Genomic DNA, 20655 nt, shown 5'->3' with positions numbered 1-20655 from the left:
TTTAAATTTTATTTATTTATGATAGGCACACAGTGAGAGAGAGAGAGAAGCAGAGACAGGCAGAGGGAGAAGCAGGCTCCTCACAGGGAGCCCGACGTGGGATTCGATCCCGGGTCTCCAGGATCGCGCCCTGGGCCAAAGGCAGGCGCTAAACCGCTGCGCCACCCAGGGATCCCGGATTTTTGCATTTATGCCACAATCCTGCACCCAGTTCCAGCGTCACCAAGCAATTCTTGGACACCACATAGGTTCCCCTACAACTCAGTTCTGCCACCATCTACCAAGAGGTAGTGTCAGATCCCCCAGGTTAAGGGCTCAGTCCCACAAGACTGCCCTCTTATCAAACAAAGCTCTGCACTGGGAAAGGCATTGAAGAACAAATATGTATTTCTTATTATAAATTATCATATCATAATGCTTATAAAGGACATTGGTCTGCTGCTTTATTTTTTTGTACTCTTTGTTTGCTTTTGATATCAGGGTAATACTAGTTTCATAAAATCAACTAGGAAATGTTCCTGCCACTTCTGTCTTTTGGAAGAGATTATATTGAATGGCATTATTTTGTAGAATTCACTAGTAAAACCATCTATGCCTAAATATCTGGGGTTTTTTTAGGAGTTGTAGATTACAAATTCAGCTTTTTTTTTTTTTCTTTGCTAGTTACAAGGCTGTTAAATTAGCCCCTTCATGTTGGGTAAATTGTGGCTGTTTGTGTTTTTCAAGGACTCAGTCAATTTCATCAAAGATGTCAGATGTGTTTGTAAAGTTGTTCATATCCTCATTTTGATGTCAGCAAGGTCTGTAGTGACTGGTTTCTTTCACTTAGCACAATGTTTTCAAGTTTTGTCTATGTTATATCATGTATCAATAGGTCGTAACATTTTATGACCAAATAATATTCCATCTTTTGCCATGTTTTGTTTATCCATTAATCAGTTGATGGGCATTTGGATTGTTTTCATCTTTTGGCTATTATCAACAATGCTGCTATGAATGTTCCTATACATGTTTTTATGTGGACACGTTTTCGTTTCCTTTGGATATGTACCTGAGAATGAAATCTCCTGGCCAAAGAAGTCTGTGTTTAACTTTTTGAGGCACTTCCAGACTGTTTTCCAATATGGCTGTATAGTTTACATCCTAACAGCAGTGGATGAGGGCTCCTGTTTTTCCACATTCTCATTAATATTTGTGATTACCTGTCTTTTTTATTATAGCCATCCTAGTGTGTGTGAAGACCTTTAGGTTATTTAGAAGAGTGTTGTTGAGTGCCTACATTGAGATTTTCCTGTTTTTTTTTTTTTTTATTGTATGTGTTACTGATTTCTATTGACTCTATTGTGATGAGAGAATATATGCTCTATGATTTCAGTTCTTTTTAAGTTTATTGAGGTTTGTTTTTGCGGCCCAGGATATGTTCTATCTCAATATATGTTCTGTGGATTCTTAAATGTGGATTCTGCTGTTGTTGTTTAGAGTCCTCTATAGAATTGATGGTCTAGTTATTCCATCAATTAATTGAGAGTGGGGTATCGAAGTCATGTATTTGTCTATTTCTCCTTTTAATTCCATCACTTTCTGTTTCGTGTATTTGTAGTTTTGTTGTTTGGTGCATATGCATTTAGGCCTGCCATGTCTTGATGAATTGACCCTTTTACAATTATGTAATGGCCTTTCCTGTCTCTGGTAATTTTCTTTGCATCAAAGCTTATTCCTACTTTCTTTTGATTAATGTTTAATGGTATAACTTCATCTGTTATTTTATTTTCAACCCAGCCCATATCCCTGTATTTGAAGGGAGCTTTTTGTAGACAGCATATAGTTGGGTGATACTTTTTCATCTATTCTACTAACAGCTGTCTTTAATTGATGCATTTAAACCATTTACATTTTACACACACACACATATGTATATATATATGTAGGAATGTTTACATATATACATATATGTGTGTGTATGTGTGTTTAAATCTGTGACTTTATTTTTCCTTCTCTGTTTTCTTTTCCTGCCTTCCTGTGGGTTAGGAACATTCTTTAGAATTTCGCTATACTGTGAAATTCTAGTGGGTTATTTGAACATTCTTTAGAATTTCACTATACTGTGAGTTCTAAATCTGTGACTTTATTTTTTTTTTCTGTTTTTCATTTCTCTGTTTTCCTTTCCTGCCTTCCTTTGGGTTATCTGAACATTTTTTAGAACTCCACTTTTATTTATGTATAGTGTTTTTGGGGAGTGCCTCTTTGGGTAACCTCTTTAGTGGTTCCTCTCTATATATATATCTGGTGTAGTCACTTACCACTTTGAGTGAAGTGTAGACCTTACCTCCTGTTACATCTTTTTATTTGCCCCAACTTGTCATATAGTCAGCTTAAACCTTTTCTCTGTATACATTGAGAACCACATCAAGGAGTGTTCCAATTTTGGCTTCCGTGGTCAAACTTAATTTAGAAGATTTAAGAGGAGAAGAAAAATGCATAGAATTTGCCCATATTTTTATTCCTTGTGTTTTTCTTCTTTCCTGATGTTCTAAGATTCCATATTTTATTTTTGAGAATTTTTGTTAATCATTATTTTAAGGCAGGTCTGCTGGCAACAAATTTTCTTAGTTTTCCTTTGGCTGATTAGGTTTGGATTTTCCCTTTATTCCTAAAGGATATTTTCACTGGATATACAATTCTGGGTTGGCAGTTTTTTTTTTTTCTCTCCTGCACACGAATAATGTGTTACTTCCTTATAATCTCCATATTTCTGACAAGAAATCTGATGTTCTATTTTCCTTCCTGTAGAGAAGGTGTCATTTCTCTTTGGCTTTATCATGATTTTTTTCTTTTTTTATATTTTCAAAAGTTTGTGGGATGAATTGATGTAGGTTTCTTTGGATTGATGATATTTGGGGCTCACTCAACTTCTTGATTCTGTAAGTTTATGTCTTCTGCCAGATTTGGGGAGTTCTTTGTCCTTATTTCTTTGAGTACTTTTGTAGCCCTTCCCTGTTTCTTTACCCTCCCTGGGACTCTGATGACAGGAATCTTAGATCTTTTGCCTGTATATCCATAGGTCCCTCAGGCTTTAAGTCTGTTTTCTCTCTATTGTTCAGATTGAGTAATTTCTATCATTCTATCTTCAGGTTGACGAATTCCTTCCTGTCTACCGCATTCCGCTCTTGAGCCCATATAATTAAATTTTTTATTTCAATCATATTTTTCAGTTCTAAAATTTCCATAAGGTTCTTTCTATCTTCTGTTTCTTTGGTCAGGCTTCCTATTTTTTTCATTTGTTTCAAGTATATTTGTAATTGTTCATGAAACATGTTTATCATGGCAGCATTCAAATTTTTTGTCAGCTAAATCTCACATCTCAGTCATCATGGTAGTGATATCTATTAATTTTCTTTTTTCATTCAGTTTGACAATCTTCTTGATCACTGGTACAATGAGTTATCTTCTATTGGAACATGAACATTTGGGGTATTAGTTATGAGACTCTGAATATTATTTTTACTTTCTGTTTTAGATGATTTCTTATGATATTAAGTGGGAGAGGGAGGTGCCATATCATTACTGCCAGTTGGGAGTAGATTTTCAGGTTCCCCCTTTGCTTGCATGGACTACCTGTGGGGAATGGACTGCTCCTCTTTACTATATGAGGGCTGACAATTCTGTATTCTTACTAGCTCTCTCCTGATACCTATTTGGCTGATTGGGGTCAGGAATATCTAATTGCTTTCCTCTGGTGATCTCACTGACACTATAGTGGAGTGGTGGCTTTGTTTCTGTTGGGTGTAAGTGCAAATCCTGACTCCACTTGGCCTCTTTTGACCCACATCAGTGAAGAGGATGTGGGATGCCTCATTATTGCAGGTGGTGGAAGCCTAGATCTTCCACATCATCTTTATTGGCACCATGGAAGGGAGTTACCACCCAGTGGTGACCTCCCTACTTTTTCTTTTCTAACAATACCCCTATAGGGAAGTTGAGGTTTTCCTTATAGTCTAGTGGTTATAGAATCTAGATTTCCTACTCATATTTGGCCAAGACTGGGACCACAGTTTCTTTTTTTTGGTATTCACGAGTAGAGAAGCTATTACCCCAAAGTTTTGTTTTTCCCTGCTGTTTCTTTCCTGGTCCATAGTATAGACAGAGTAGGCTTTTGTTGGGACTTTTGTTTGTGATCAGTGGCATTTTCAGCCCGATGGCTTCTTCAGGTCTGAGATATGAGAGGCAAGAAGAAAATCCAAGAAACTCACAGCTGTGTTGTTCTTCAGATCTCAAGGTCCCTAGCTGGTTTTCCTTCTTCTGTCCACTTTTCAGAATCTCCTTATATTTGTTTTGTATATAATGTCTAGGGATTTTATCTCTCTTTACTTAGTAGGAGGAATAGAGGAAAATGCATACTCCATCTTTCTAGAAGTTGAAGTTGCTTCTTTTCCTTTAATCTTCTTACCTGTCCCCCCCCCCTCCAATCTTTAAAAGGTGAATAATTCAGGCATACCTAAGTTCTGTCCTAATATTCTTTACTTTTGGGTCACTGATTGTAATATATCCCTGCTTTATAAGAGAGATGATTGCAGCATGGGATTTGCTTGTGTGTTTTATAGATTCTTCTTTCTTTCCTTTAATGCTAAATTCTTCAGTCTATATGGAATTTCCCCAAACTCTTGGATTCATCTTTGATTCATCTGTCTCATGGAGAGAAAAACATTGGTTTTTCTCCCTACACTTATACACTTTTGGCCACCAGATGTGTGGGTTTTTCTACACTGAGCAATTCTCCAGTTCTCTGAGGACACCAACTGGGTGTACTATAATTCAGTTTGGTTCTGACGTTATCTATGGAGTTAGTGTCAGAGCCCACTAGTTAAAGGCTCACAAGGTTGTTCCCATTTCAGATGCCAGTTGTAAGTCCCTGGACTTCTTACTGACCAGCAATAAATCAAAGAGTTGCCTCATTAGAACCAAAGACACTTCTATGACCCAGGAAATTCCAAGGGTTTTAAGAGCTCTGTGTCAAGAACTGTGATTAAAGGCCAAATAATAGAAAGATGCTCCTAGCATCTCTATCACTTAGGAAATTACAAAGCTTTTAGGAGCTTGAGATGAAGGCCTGGAGCTTGGGATGAAGACCAATATATATATTCCAACAGATTTTTAATGTTTCTGTTATATTTTCATCTTTTTCCCAATTATTTTATTATGATAAGTTCTTTGCAACCTCATAAGGGGACCAAAATTATTTCTTTGACAGAGAGAGAGAACACAAGCAGGGGCAGCAGCAGGCAGAGGGAGAGGGAGAAGCAGACTCCCCGCTGAGCAGGGAGCCTGATGCAGGGCTCAATACCAGGACCTGCGTGGAAGGCAGATGCTTAACCGACTGAGCCACCTAGGGCCCCCTCACTGCTGCATTCCTAATGCCTGATATGATACCTGGCACATAGTAGAGTCCCAGCATAATGTATAAGGAATGAGAAATTTGATTGGATGACACTGATCATTTGTATTGCTTCTGAATTTTCCCTATCATATATCATTTTGCAATATAGCAGTTCCCTGTTAAAATATAAGTGTTATTTTTCATTACTATGTAATTGTGCTGAGCCTCCTCTCAGACTTCCCTTTCTAAGATAGATAGATCCCTTTGGAGTTTGGGCTCTTAGCCTTTTTAGTCACATATTTGCATCAACATCTTATTTATTTTCACTGATGGCTAATCAAATCCATCTGGTGTAAAACTTTCATTTGGCAGGCTTCATCACCTCATTTCCAAATTCCAGTCTCTGTTCTCTGGGGGGTGGGGGGGGTGGGCTTGTGCCCCTTCACTCCATGTATGGAAGACAAGGATGGTTCAGAGACACCTTCATTAGTTCCCCCTTGCCCAAAGAACAGAGGCAGGTCTTCAGAGATTAGCCCTCCAGGCCTTCTGTGGTGTGGCCACTCCCTGTTTGATTGGTTCATCTCTTCCTTGCTGTACACACTTTGTAGCCAGGTCGTTGTGCCATGCCTTCCTCATGGTGCCTAGGCTTTCCTCGTGCCTTCCTTGTGCCTCATTCCCCCTGAAACCTAAATATTCATGGCCAGTTATCTCAGTGCCACCTCCGTGAATCTCCTCATCTGTAATTGCCTTCCCTTCCCTACTCCTCTAGTACTTACTACATCTCTTCCTTCCTATCATGTATGATAACTACTTGTGTTCCTATCTTATCTTCTGTACCAAATACAAGTTTATGGACGATATAGCCCACCTGGGATCCAATACTGGCTCCCTCAGATCCTTGTGCAGAGAAGGGATTCAACAGTCTGATGAAGGGTATAAGTCTTTGTTCCTTTTCAGAATTCTTCATGGACAGACTGTATTCATTTTGTTTTTCTTTTCTTTGCAAGTAGTCATGTCATTTGGAAAAATTAAATGTCATCTAAGTTCTGCTTTGGAATAATTCCAACAGATTTTTAATGTTTCTGTTATATTTTCATCTTTTTCCCAATTATTTTATTATGATAAGTTCTTTGCAACCTCATAAGGGGACCATTTTTAAAACCCCTACAGAGGTATTGCAGATATTGCAGACCACTACAATAAAGCGACTAGTTCAATAAAGCAAGTGAGATGAATTTTTTGGTGTCCTGGTGCATATAAAAGTTATATTTATACCATATTGTAGTCTACTACTAAATGTTCAATAGCATTATATGTAAAATAATAATATACTTTAATTTAAAAATATCTTTTTATTATTATTATTATTTACTTAAGAGAGACACACAGAGAGGCAGAGACATAGGCAGAGGGAGAAACAGGCTCCATGCAGGGAGCCCGATGTGGGACTTGATCCCTGAACTCCAGGATCATGCCCTGAAGCCGAAGGCAGACACCCAACTGCTGAGCCACCCAGGCGTCTCCCCCTACCTTTTTTTTTTTTATAATTAAAAAGTATCTTATTGCTAAAAAATGTTCACCATCATCTGAACTTTGAGCAAGTTACAATCACTGATCATAGATCACCATAACAAATATAATAATATTATAAAAGTTTTAAATATCAGGAGAATTAGCAAAATGTGCTATAGAGACATGAAGTGAGTAAATGCTGTTGGAGAAATAATATTTCTAAAAAGTTTGAAATATCGGAGGAATTAGCAAAATGTGCTACAGAGACATGAAGTGAGCAAATGCTGTTGGAGAAATGGTGCCAATTGACTTGCTCAAGGACACAGAACTGCCACAAACCTTCAATTTATAAAGAATGCAGTATCTGCACAACACAAGAAGGCAAAGTACAGTAAGAAAAGGTTTGGTGTCGTATTCATAGTTGCACTATTTTTTAGTGGGGAGAAATTAAATGTATCTTTTAGCTCTAGCATATGACTAAATGTTGTAAGAATGTGTTACTGGGTCACTGACATGAATCAGTTAATTCTTTTTGTCTTTATGTATTTATTTCCATATTTTTATTGTTTATTTACTCAGTTTGATTCTGTTTATTTTTATTTATTTATTTTTAAAATATTTTATTTATTTATTTGAGAGTAAGAGAGTGAGAAAGAGAGAGTGCGCATCAGCAGGGGAGGGGCAGAGGGAGAAGCAGACTCCCTCCTGAGCAGGGAGCCTGATGTGGGGCTCAATCCTGATATTCCAGGATGAGGACCTGAGCTGAAGGCAGATGCTTACCTGACTGAGCCACCCAGGTGACTTTGCATTTATTTTTAGGACTGAATTCCTACACTCAGTCTTTGTCTACTTAGTATTATCATGCAATGATGGCAGCTTGTTGCTGTAGCAGATCAAAATGATGTTTCTCACTATTTCCTGTTTCTCCTTATCTATTGCTTATTGCAATTCTGTTTTTTAAAAATGTGTATTTGAAAAAAAAATAAAAATAAAAATGTGTATTTGGTTGCTATATACAGGGGAATAGATGAACCCAGCATTTTTACCATTGAGTTCACTTGCTTATTTCTCTTAATACTTAAAAACAAGTTCAATGTACCCTGTAAATATTTACCTCCTCCCCCCCCCAGCCCCCCCCCTTCCAGCGCCAGCCAAAGAGGCATGACTTATTTTAGAATATTCTTTGTTAAATCCAGTGTTTCCCAGGGGTGCTTCAAGAAGGAGCAGCCCGGGAAGCTAGTTCTGAATCACACTGCTTCTGCTGACTTTGTTTCCAAGGGTACTTGTCCCCAACTCAACCTGAGCTTGGAAAATATTTGTAGATCGAATACATGTCGTTATTTATTCTGTAGGCTCTTGTAAAATATGGAACATTAATTGGATAATTTGTGTTTGCACCTGGAGGATGTGCTTCCTCTCCTGAGGGGTTTGTCCCTGCTCACCTCTGCTAGGTTCCCCCTTTCTCTTCTGGCTGTGTCTCCTGGTAATTAGAAGTGTATATCATTTTTGAGACTTATTCTGTATAGCTTTTTTTTGGTTATTGTTGTTGATGGTAGTGGTTCTCAGGGATTCAGATTTTTACATTGTTGCTCTTTTGTTTATCCTGCTATCTTGAAGCTTCCTGTCCTCTCTTCTCAGCATTTGACCAATAGATTATTTCAAGTATGATGAGAAAACAGAGTGAATCAATGGCTTTGTACTTAGCTATCCATAGATCTTTAATTAGCTTTTAAGCTCAATTCGTTTCAACGCTTGTGTGCAAAAGAAATGAAAATAGCTTCATTCTAAGAGAGGATTGTCTTAACTGTATGTTTTGTATGAGAGTCCAATCCTATTCCCCTTCCCAGTTGGTGAATTTCTATAGCAATTAAAGTAAAATTTTAAAGTACCCATCCTCATGGACTTTTGTGTATGAATAATAAAAGGCGAATGACATGAGTACAATGCTCCAGATACTACAAAGTAGAAGTTAGCAAAAAGTACAAAGAACAAACTAAAACAGGGGGAGGAAAACCACAGCCTAGGAGCCAAGCATGACCCCCACCCTGGTTTTGTATGGCCTGTTAGATTTTTAAACTGTTAAACAAAATCAAAAGAAGAATGCTATTCTGTGACATGAAAACTAGTAGGAAATTCTAGTTTCCATGTCCCCAAGTAACGATTCATTAGAACACAGCCACATTCATACACTTAGGTATTATTTCTGGCTCCTTTTGTACTACAACTGCAGAGTAAAATATGGCCTGCAAGCTGGAAATATTTACTATCTGGTTTTTTATAGAGAAAAGTTAGATGACCTCTGGACTGACCAGTAGATTATACTTGCGGTAGCTCATGTTCAGCCTTGTAAAAACCATCAAAAACTTTACCCCCGCCCCCTTGTAAGTGGTCTGTTTCTCCATAACATTTGTTGAGATAATGACTCTGGAGAGCCAGAGGTGCCTGAGTGGCTCAGTGGTTGAGCATCTACCTTAGGCTCTGGTCATGATCTCGGGGTCCTGGGATAGAGCCCCACATCGGGCTCCCTGCAGGGAGCCTACTTCTCCCTCTGCCTGTGTCTCTGCCTCTCAGTGTGTGTCTCTCATGAATAAATAAATAAAATCTTTTTAAAAAATGACTCTGAAGAGCAAATTCGATTCAAGTTGACTTACCCTCTGAGTAGTTGGGAGTGGGAGAGCTGTAAATGAACGCACATTTGCAAATAATGGATTTACTTGTTTTATTCTGTGAACAATGAATTTGAAGAAGACTTTTGGTTAATTATTTTGCTGGCCCGTTGGACTCCTGTCATTTATAAGCCATACACACTTACACACAAAACCTTCCATGGTCGCAGAGAGTGTTCGAAGATTCAGCGTCTCTGCTTTTACGTTCACCAAAAAGCACGGAGCTAAGGTCTCTGGTGACCACCTTCATTTAATCCTTCCTTGCTCCTGGAAGGGCTGGGCAGATTCAGTGACTACCAGTTTCAGGCAAGGGTGACCTAGCATTCATGAAGGAGAGGAGAACAGTGTTTTTGAAATGTAAACATAGGGTTGGTTTGTCGCTGCTCTTTCCTGATATTTGCTGCAGCCAGATGTCCCCTCCTGCTCCCCTGGTCTCCTGTCCCGGTGGCCCTTCTGTCTGAGGGCATCCTGCACGTCTGCCGCTGCCTTGCCCTGGGGTCCGTCCTCGCAGGTCCTGGTCAGGATCCATCGCAGCGCTGGAGCGTGGCAGGCCTGGTCCTGCAAGATGCACACACGCAGCCTGTTTCCTCCTCTCTTCCATCGGCCGTGTTCCCCACGCTCCCTCCTTAGGAATGGGGGCCTCCTTTCAGCACAGTGCCAGGAGGTGGCACCCATGTGGGAGAGAGCCCTGGGACCCGGGCCGGGTGGAGGAAGAGGAGAGCGGGAGGCCGGCGCACGAGTGGGGAGCCGCCAGGGTGCAAGAGGCGCTGCTTGCTCTTCAGTCCATCTGTGCACATCCTATTCCTTGCTTTTGTGCATTTTTCTAGAACTGTTTCCTCTTGCATCTTCATGTTGGACAGGGGGAGGAAACCAAAACTGGGGGGGGGGGGGCCTTTGTGACGTCACAGGCACAGTGGTGACTCCTTATTGTTCAATCCTTGTCGTGGCGGGTGCATTTGTCCCCATTTTGCAGGTGAGCAACCCGGACCCGGGCCTGGGTGTCACCTCTCCTTGGCAGCACAGAGTGTGGGCGACTGGATCGGAGGCCACATGGCACCCATTAAGGCCCGGGCACGTGGCACCTTTGGGTTGGGCCTTCGTGTCCTGCATTCCAGAAAGGAGCTCATTTCCCTTAGACTCCAGGGGGCCGTGCAGGGCAGGCACATCCTTATCACACAGGCAACGTTGCATGTAGAAGCTGGACTCAGTGTGAGGAGGGGTTACAAAGGTGGGGTCATCAGGGGATCCCCTTAGAGTCTCTGTTCGGCACAGAGGTCAGCAGGACAGAGGTCATGGGGGCAGAGCGGCCCAACCAGCTGAGTACATTCATCCTCCAGCAATGACTGGGGCCTTCTGTGACCTGGATAAGAAAACCATCGGTGCTGGTGGGGTGATTTGAAACCCCAAACTGTTCACTTTATTATTTAGAAATCCTTCAGAGCTCTTGAGATCATGACGTTTCCTTTTATGCTCTTTTTCACAGGCTGTTCCATGCCATGTCTTTAGTGCAGTTGGTCGGCTCTAAAGGGTTTACTTAGTAAACTCCCTGTGATCCTGAGTTTCTAAGGACACATTCTGACGTTTTAACATCACGTTCCTGTAGGTCAGATAACATCCACATGCTGCTTTCATCCTAAAGCGTGCGAGGTGCCCTCAGGATGGGCTGCTGTGTCGGTATGGACAGTCCCCCCGAAGCCTTATCAGGGGGCCTTCTTGTGTGAACCTGCTTCCCTGTCAGCCCGTGTGCCATCTCCCCCTGCTGCCCGCCTCCCCCTGACACAGTCGTTGCATCACAGCCACACTGGGCTCCCCCATGAATTAGGAGATGGATAGTTTCCTCCAATTGCTCACTTCCTGGGAGGCTCTTTGTGCCTTCTCTGTGTATTTAATGTCTGTCTGTCCTTCCAGGAAGCCCCACCAGAGGCTGCCTCCTCCGTGATGCCCTAGCTGATTTCCTCCCTCCCTCCTCCCCTAGCACTAGTGTGGGGTCTCCTCACAGTGGGTCGTAAACACATCTGTTCCATGGTCTTGACTAGAAGCTCTGAGCCTGGAGGTCATGGTGGTTTACATCTCTCAAGTCGTAATTGGCTGAAGTGTCTTCAAAGCATTGATTGGGTTGTCCCTGAAGGAGCAGACCTCTGAAAAATTAAACATACTTAGTGTTCCAAGTGAAGTAGTCTGAAATTTTTAAACATTTAAAAAAGACTTCTTTATTTATTTGAGAGAGAGAGAGCGTGCATCATGCATGCACGTACATGCAAGCACATGCAATGAGGGGGCAGATGGAGGAGCAGAGAGAGAATTCCAAGCAGATTCCCCGTTGAGCAAGGAGCCTGATGCAGGGCTCAATCTCATGACCCTGAGATCATGATCTGAGCCAAAATCAAGAGTTGGAAGCTTAACCCCTGGAGCCACCTAGGCGGCCCTGAAATTTAAAAAAAGAATTTTTTTTAAAGATTTTCATTTATTTATTCATGAGACACACAGAGAGAGGCAGAGACACAGGCAGAGGGAGAAGCAGGCTCCTGGAAGAGAGCCTGATGCTGCGGGACTTGATCCCAGGACCCTGGGATCATGATCTGAGCCAAAGTCAGATGCTCAACCACTGAGCCACCCAGGTGCCCCTGAAAGTAAAAGTATTAAATACGTTGCAAACTCTTCTCAGTACCAGAGGGGGCAGTGGTAACCTGAAAGCTGGTGTGTGATCCGGCCATCTTGACAAGACCGTGTATCTCTTTGAGCCTCAGTTTCCACTTAAATAAATATATCTGAAAAGGTGAAAATAACTGCCTTGCCTCCTCTTAAAGTTTTTGTGAGGATGAAATGAGATATCACCTTTGAAAATGTGTTAGAAATCACAAAACTGCTTCAAATATAAAATCACATGGTTGTATTTAAGAACACTTCACTGGAATTTAGACGACAGCCGTGCTGTGGAAGAACTATGCACCTCTGTCATTCAACTTCTTTTTTTTTTTTAATTTTATTTATTTATTTATTTATGATAGTGAGAGAGAGAGGCAGAGAAACAGGCAGAGGGAGAAGCAGGCTCCATGCAGGGAGCCTGACGTGGGACTCGATCCCGGGTCTCCAGGATCGCACCCTGGGCCAAAGGCAGGTGCCAAACCGCTGCGCCACCCAGGGATCCCTGTCATTCAACTTCTGATGTAAAGTTGCACTTATGCCTACCCCATACAACATGAATAGTCTTAAGGAGATCATCTGACTTTTGCATCATACTCTGCAAAGCCAGTCTGTAGCCGACCGATTATGCTCACCTGGGAGGTTTTGAGATAGAATCTATCAGTTCTGGCAAAGAGAACCAATTTACTTTCGCCCTATGTCTTGCACAACCCAAATGTTTTTTCTTTATCTTTTTTCCTTTACAGGCTTCCATCTGTATCACAAGTTGCCCACGATAGTGCCAGAGAGCTGCCTTCTTATAATGGTTGGCCTGCTGCTAGGAGGGATTATTTTTGGGGTCGATGAAAAGTCCCCCCCTGCGATGAAGACTGATGTGTTTTTCTTGTATCTCCTCCCACCCATTGTGCTTGACGCGGGCTATTTCATGCCCACACGCCCATTCTTTGAGAACATTGGCACCATATTCTGGTATGCTGTGGTAGGGACCCTTTGGAATTCCATTGGCATCGGGGTGTCTTTGTATGGTATCTGCCAGATTGAAGCCTTTGGCCTGAGTGACATCACCCTGCTCCAGAATCTGCTCTTCGGCAGCTTGATCTCAGCCGTGGACCCCGTGGCCGTGCTCGCTGTCTTCGAGAACATTCATGTCAATGAGCAGCTCTACATCCTGGTCTTCGGAGAGTCTCTGCTGAATGATGCAGTGACAGTGGTGAGTAGCATGTTCACGCTGCGTCCCTCCAACACCACTGGGCGCCACCGGTCTGCGTCAGCTTTCTGATAATGACAGCTGAGGTGAGACCCTCACACAGCTCTGCACTGAGACGGCCCCTCACTCAGCTTAATGCTCTGGTATTGCTGCCTTGAAATGCTGTGTAACATTCTCTTTATTGACTGTTGACTTTTTAAATTCATTATTACACAGTGGGCCCCTCATTTTTGTTTTGCACTGGGTCACACAATCTATGTAGCTGGTCTCTACTTGCAAGGTCCTGCTGGTGCCAGGGGGGCATCAAAGTGATCGTGGCCTTTCTACCTCTGAAGATTTCTCAGTTGGCATTTTCAAAAGTGATGGGCTTTGATCAGACTCGAAGGACTTCAGGTCCCAGAATTCTTTGTGAGACGTGATGCTGGCAGTCTACTATGTGTAATAGAAATGAAACAACAATACCTACCAAGTGCCATTCTGTGTCTGGGGATGGTTTATTTATTATTTTGTTATTTTAGGCCAGTTTTCCATTACATTCTCACTTTCTGTTACTACTCAGCCAGCTGATTTCCGGTCCTCACCATTTTCCCCATAACTGGGTATTTATTCAGAGAATGCAAATTTATTTTTAATTCTCACTAATTAACACATAATTAGAGTCAGAGGCTGTTATGATCTTAATGTTAACAGAATTTACCTCTGCCCTGCTTCCTGAGCTCCGGCAAAATGTGGAGAAGTGGTAAGGAAGCCTCTCTCCACCACCCATGAGGCCTACAGGTTGTTCCTCCATCAGTGAAAGACACACAGGTGACCCTGTATCAGTAAACCAGTTAGGGAGCACCAGTGATGCGGTTTTATGCTGGCCCCTATTCTGCAGTGATGATGCATAATTGTCCGCATCGCTGTGAACCTCTTGTGAATGCCTACATTGTGCTCGGGTCTTTACAACTATGTAGTAATTATTTTTCTCATTTGGTAGGTAAGACACTTGAGGCAGAGAAAAATATTAAAAGATTTTAGGTAACTAGTTTATAGTACCCCCTCCATTAGTTCCTTTCATTAAAATATTATTCCTGATTCATTTAAAAGTCTGCATAGATACCAACATCACCCTCCATGAGCTTGTATGCAGACCCCCAAACTGCATAAAATGTCATTTTGAAGGATGTCCATTAGCTCCCTGTGGACGTTATTGGGTAGAAAGTAATTGATAAGGAAATCCCGTTTTTTTAGAATAGCTGCTAAGATAGCTATTTTAAGGCAGCTAAGGTACCTCATTCAAGTAACAAAATACACTCCATTTATTCCATTATTCATTAACAGTGATTTGTCCTTGACTTAGCAATTTTAAATTATAACTGAGAGACTACCATGGTGATGAAGACATTTTGTAATTCTAATTTCCAGAGGCATCAAGGTTTTCATGGTGATTTAGGTTTGATAGATACATGTTACCCTTGTTGAGGTAGATTGTGGACATTTTTTTTTTTAGATGTGGACATTTTTTTTTTTAGATGTGGACATTTTTAATAAGGATTTCTTGGATCTCTTTCTTGTATAGGAAACTTTATAAAGAAATAGTAACAGCCCTGCTGCACTCATTCTAGGGCAGTCTAGCAAGTCCAGCTCAGTTTCAGTGTGATATGCCATGCCTTTACCCTGCTTTCCCTTCTCTTAAAAAAAAAAAAATTCTCATTCAGAAACCTCAGTGTCCATTCTTTGAGTTTGTCAGGAATCAGACCTGAGGAAACAATCTGGCTAAACCACCATTCAAAGTGTGCAAAGGCCCCAGGTTTTCCAGAGGTACATCTGTTGCCTCCTGTCAAGAGACCCCAAGCCATCCAATGTGGTTTTATGGACAGAGAGGGAGTCCCTGACCCAGAGAAGGCAGCGGGCCAGATTGAGGGCACTGTTCAATAGAGGAAAGAGGGCAAGGACATAGAAAGGGCGTGGCTGCTCTTTAGATGTAGAAGCCCTTGTTACAGGCCAAAGCCTGTAAGTCAGAATGACTGTAAGGATTTCCCGTGTATGGACCTTCCTCACGTTATATACCCAGGGCTCGGAGCCCCATGGACCCACACCTACAAGCTAGCAGGAATGCCTGAGGGTTTTGCCCTCCTAAAGGTGAAGAAGAAGCTTCCTGGTATCATAGTCACTGAAATGCCTGAATAGTGGACTGAACGGATCAGGTGTTAGGAATGATTAGAACCACATTGTTAAAAAAAAAAAAAAAAAAAAAGATCATTTTGCCTCCTAGTCAGGTACTCTTGGAGTACAGAGGTAGAATCCATGTTTTATGGATTCTTTGACTTCTCGTCTTATCTCTAGGAGAGGTTTAAGGAACTCACGGGGTAGGGAAAGGCATGAAAAGTATGGACCCTGCTGCATACGGTGAAGATGATGAGTCACTAGGAGTTGCAATGAGAAGGGTAAAGATTAAACAGGAAGAATTCATGTTAAAAATGTAGTCTGGAGGAGGAGTAAAATTAAAGGTCAATGCGATTCATTCTGTCCCCAAATCTTGGTAGATACAATACTGAGGGAGCAGCGTTAAGGGGAGAAACCTACCGTAAAAATGTTTTGGTGCGAAGAGAAATGAATGCTGTATAAATTGCAGTCCAGCCGTGCCATTGTCCACGGCTGTGTAGATTGGAATCAGCTGGAGAAATGACAGCTGAAGGAGCAAAGGTCAGATTTTTAAATAGAATTTCTGTGCTTTCCTTTACCATAAATATTTTAGGAAAACTTTTCAAAATTTTCCTTATTAGGCCAGGATCGCTCAGGGTCTTAGTTGTCAGATCAGCCCTGCCATCCCACAGTCATGCAGAATCAAGTGACTTAAGCTCGCGTGGTCATTTCCAACATCATTTCTAGAACATTTTAATAATGCAACCATTGAATAATCTAACGCATTTTCCAAGAAGACTTAAAGAATTTCCTCAATCTGCCACAACGAGGCATGGTTAGGGAGAACTGGCTCTTTGGAACCGGGCAGCAGACGGGCTTCATCGCCCAGGCATTATGTGCTGTGCACTGGTATTTAACTTCAGGAAGCTGGAAGATAAACAGTAACCACTTGCTACTCATTTTTGCTCTTGCAAATAGTAGAATATATTTAAAATTCCTATGCAAAAATGATTGTTTCTTGTATTTCATATTAAAAAAAAAGTGACCCAAAAGCTATTTTTCTGGAACAGAGCTATTCTCATAAAGAACTTGGTATTGTTTGCATCTTTGTGTGTTACATGATTTCACTGTCTCACACCTTTTAAATCAAAGATCAAAATAGATAATTTCTAATTCATACATATATATATATATATATATATTTTAGGAGTCTCCTACTCTACCAACTGAGCTAGCTGGGTGCTTATATAAGTATTTAAGAAATCACAATAATGAGTAGAATGATTTGAAAGTACTCAACTGTCGAATTAGTCCACTATAAAATAAAGTCAGTGCTGGTATCTGGGTCTTTGAAAAACACAGTTGTCAAGTTGAGGTCAATTTTGCACAGAGCAACTAGAGACATAATTGTAGCCAACATACCTAGTATATATGCATATGCAGATGTAATTTATAACCCCAACAGTACTTTTCTACATAGATTCCCTTGTGTTACGATGAAAGCATTTAACTAGAATGAACTAACTATGGATTATGGCCAGTGGTAACTAAAAAGAATTTTATCTTGTGCTGATCACTGGGTATCAGGTTCATTGTAAGGCAGGTTGGAGGGTATGGAAAGCTTTCTGGTTGTCAAGGCAACGTCTCTACCTAAGACATTGCCCCGTAACATTGCCCTGGCATCTGAGGCAGTAGAATGATCGAACTGGAGCTTCTGGCCCATGTACTGAAACTTCAGTGCCTATGACTCAGCAAAACCTAAGGAGATATTTAAAACCAGCCTGTGCCTTTGATAGATTTGTTTTCTGCAAAACCTAAAGAGATTAAAACCACCCTGCCCCTTTGACAGACTTGGTGGATTGAGTTTCCAGGAAAACGCCTCCGGAAAGACTATGACTGTGAGGTTGTTCCTTAGGGACACAGGCCTGAGTCTCCTTTGGAAGCCTCATAAATGTGCTTGATGGGGTGGGGAAGGGAGATACAAGAGAGGAGGAGGAGGAGAAGCGGGTTCTTTGCAGGAGGACTCTTTAATTTTGCAGGGAAATGAGGTGGGCAACCAGGAGGCAGCACCCACAATGCAAGATGGCAGGTCCCCAAAGCCTGACTGGTATGGAAGATCACCTTTGTTGCAGGAGGGCAACAGGTGATTTGAAGGAGCTGTAGGAGTTCAGGAAGGCTCTTGAGGGGAGCAGCGGCTTCAGCTGGGCCATGGAAGACAGATAATGTCTCCCTGGGCTTAGGGGCTGGGTTCCTCCTGAAAGAAACCACAAGGAGGGAACCAGGGGCAGTGATGAATTATGGTATGTTTTGTGGAGCTGTGCTTTGACTCTCCCAGGCTGAAGGGTGTTGGAAAGCAGTAAGAAGAAGAAGGAGAAGGAGAAGGAGAAGGAGAAGGAGAGAAAGAAGAAAGAAGAAAGAAGAAAAGAAAGAAAGAAGAAGCTGCCGCCAGATATTGAGCTTTCCTAAAGTCAAGGATTTTAAACTTGAGAGTGACAAATGGAATAACATTATTTAAAGGAAGTGAGTCTTGCATTGGCCATAGGGAGCATGGGAGCCAGGGCAGCTGAGATTTGCCGGTGTAGGCGGGAGTGGGGAGCGGGGGCAGAAGCCTGGGAGTCTAGGGACAGACCAGCAGGGACCAAGTGGCCTGGGGGCTGTTGGGGGGGAGCTGTCTGTGCAGAGTGGGCTGGCAGGGAAAGCCGGCTCTCTCCTCTGGCAGCAGGTGACTGTCACCCTTCGGCCTTGGCTCTTCGGAGACAAGGGGTATATATAGCACATCTCTGACCTCCGGGAGCCACCACGGCTGCAGATGCTCACAGGATCCATGTGCAGCAAGCCTCTGGCCGGAAGCAGAAGAGGCTGCTGCTACACATCAGTTTCTCTTCCGGCAAGTGATGATACTCTCAAGGCATTGAAATCCTCAGGGGAAGGAGCTGCTTTTCCTCCCCCCTCTTACTCAAGTCATTCTCAACGGTACAATAGCAAATGCTCTTGGATGTCACGCCAACGATCACGAGAAAAGAAAAGCCCACTCACATCTAAGCATAACCTGCTGCTTTCTTCAAAGTTGGCGGACATTTATTGTCATCTCCCAGGCAGCACGGAAAAGGCAAATCATAATAAGGAATGAACCTTGAGCACAAGGAGCTTATGATCCAGCAGAAAAGACGGAAAAATTACATAAAAACCTGCAGCTGTGGTGGGCCCTAACGGACCTTCCGTGAGGCCAAGAGTGGAGTCGACTCTCCCCAGATCACACGCTGGCTCCCAGGGGCAGAACCTGACTCATCCTCCCATGGTTGAACCTTGAAAAACTCACCCAGAAGGTCAGGAGACCTGGATTTTCGTATCGCGTCTGACATTTTGCGTGACCATGGACCAATGGGTTCAATTTTAGTTTCTCAGAAACCAAATAAAGGTGTAGCACGGCCTGTACCGTAAAAGGCCTTCATCCCAGTGTCCTGCCAGCCAGCTCCCCTGGAGATTCTGGCTGTAAATAACACAATGAAAAGAAGCAGGGCACCTGCTGGACTCATATTTTCCCTGCTGGCTTTGTAAAACATGTGGTAGGGCCTAAGCCATCACTTCCTGTTTCAGTTGGCACAGTGGCCCTTAGAAACAGGCTTGTGAGCATATTCCCTAACAGACGTGAAGTGCCTAGCATTTTTGAAGCTTAATTAGACTAAGACCATGTAAAGACTGTGTGGATTTTTCAGAAGCCAAACAGCCATGAAGGCTCATTACTTTTAAAAAGGGACAAAATATGTATGAAATTACAGCACACGTACACACAACACACACATGTACACAGCACAGGTGGCTGCCTCTTGGCTTTAAGAAAGAGGCTTTGGATCTCATGTTATAGCAGATGTGTGTGTGTGTGGGGGGGGGTTGGGGAATGGGGTGAAGTGAAGAGGGAAGACCTCAGTGTCCTGGGAGGAAGATATCTTCAGGTGGGGTACCTGTACTGATGGCTGGGGCCCCTTCCATGGCAAGACCCATAAGAGAGCCTTGCAAAGTTACTAAATTCACAGCAAGCTTGACCAGCTTTCTCTCTGACCAACTACTTCCCCAGCATCGGTAACACAGCAAGGCCTGTTGGATGGCAGCCAAATCATTTAAATTATCTTTTAGATGGTATCTTAAGAATAATATTTAGGAGTCAGTGGCATCATAATCACGAACTCTCTTCTCTCTCACTTTGAGAAATAGCTTTCCGGGCAACATACTTTTATCATAGCTTTTTGTTCAAAGTTATTCAATATCATATTAAAGCATGAGAGAGAGCAATACATTGATTGTCACTGATCATCAACTTGGGTGTACAGAAGAAATGTCCTTGTTAGAAGGCCAGCTGAATTTTTCTGTGAATGTAGTGAAAACGGTGAAGTTGGAGTCTTGACCATGGCCTCTCTTTCTCCCACAGGTCCTGTACAACTTGTTCAAGTCTTTTTGCCAGATGAAAACCATTGAGACCATTGACGTGTTTGCTGGAATTGCAAACTTCTTTGTTGTGGGAATTGGTGGGGTGTTGATTGGCATCTTCCTGGGATTTATAGCAGCATTTACTACTCGGTTCACGCATAACATCCGAGTGATTGAGCCACTCTTTGTCTTCCTGTACAGTTATTTGTCCTATATAACAGCCGAAATGTTTCACCTCTCTGGTATCATGGCGTAAGTATTTACCTCCTTGTTAAAACCACTTAATTTCATTAAATTTAAGTATTCTAAGCCAAGATGCTAAGGTCAAATAAGTTTTATAAAAGAGGTTCTCTTGAATTCTTCTCAAAAAAATTAAAAATGAATTTTCCTTACTCTTTGTGTCAAAGAAATGAAGAAATTCTGCTAAATTTATACTAAAGTGATCTCATACTAGAATGGAAAGCTACCTAAAAATTATCTCTTGACTCTCATATGAAAACTGACAATAAACTGTCAGGGTGGATTGTCAGGCACGAAAACTTTTCTGAGTTTGATGCCCACTCAGGGTAGTCCATGTGGGAAGTTCTGTGCTTGTTCCAGCAAGGTCATATCACCTAAACTGCATCTGGAATTCTAGAATTGCTTATGGATATTCATTTGAATGATATTAGTGGTAGGGAACCTTCACTTTGTGTGCTAGA

General features: G+C 42.0%; 1 protein-coding gene across 1 annotated transcript in view; it reads left to right on the top strand.

Annotated features, from left to right (window-relative positions):
- SLC9A2 (solute carrier family 9 member A2) overlaps positions 1-20655 on the top strand; it is a 95135-nt gene that overhangs the window by 21904 nt on the left and 52576 nt on the right. The window contains exons 2-3 of the mRNA XM_041757209.1: positions 12942-13405; positions 19956-20206. Coding sequence (XP_041613143.1) covers positions 12942-13405; positions 19956-20206 — 715 coding nt within the window. The remainder of the gene's footprint in view (positions 1-12941; positions 13406-19955; positions 20207-20655) is intronic.

Source organism: Vulpes lagopus, chromosome 5 (genome assembly GCF_018345385.1).
Source record: "Vulpes lagopus strain Blue_001 chromosome 5, ASM1834538v1, whole genome shotgun sequence".
NCBI classification, from domain to species: domain Eukaryota; kingdom Metazoa; phylum Chordata; class Mammalia; order Carnivora; family Canidae; genus Vulpes; species Vulpes lagopus.
The sequence above is the reverse complement of the archived record's forward strand: the minus strand, read 5'-3'. Positions and strand labels throughout refer to the sequence as shown.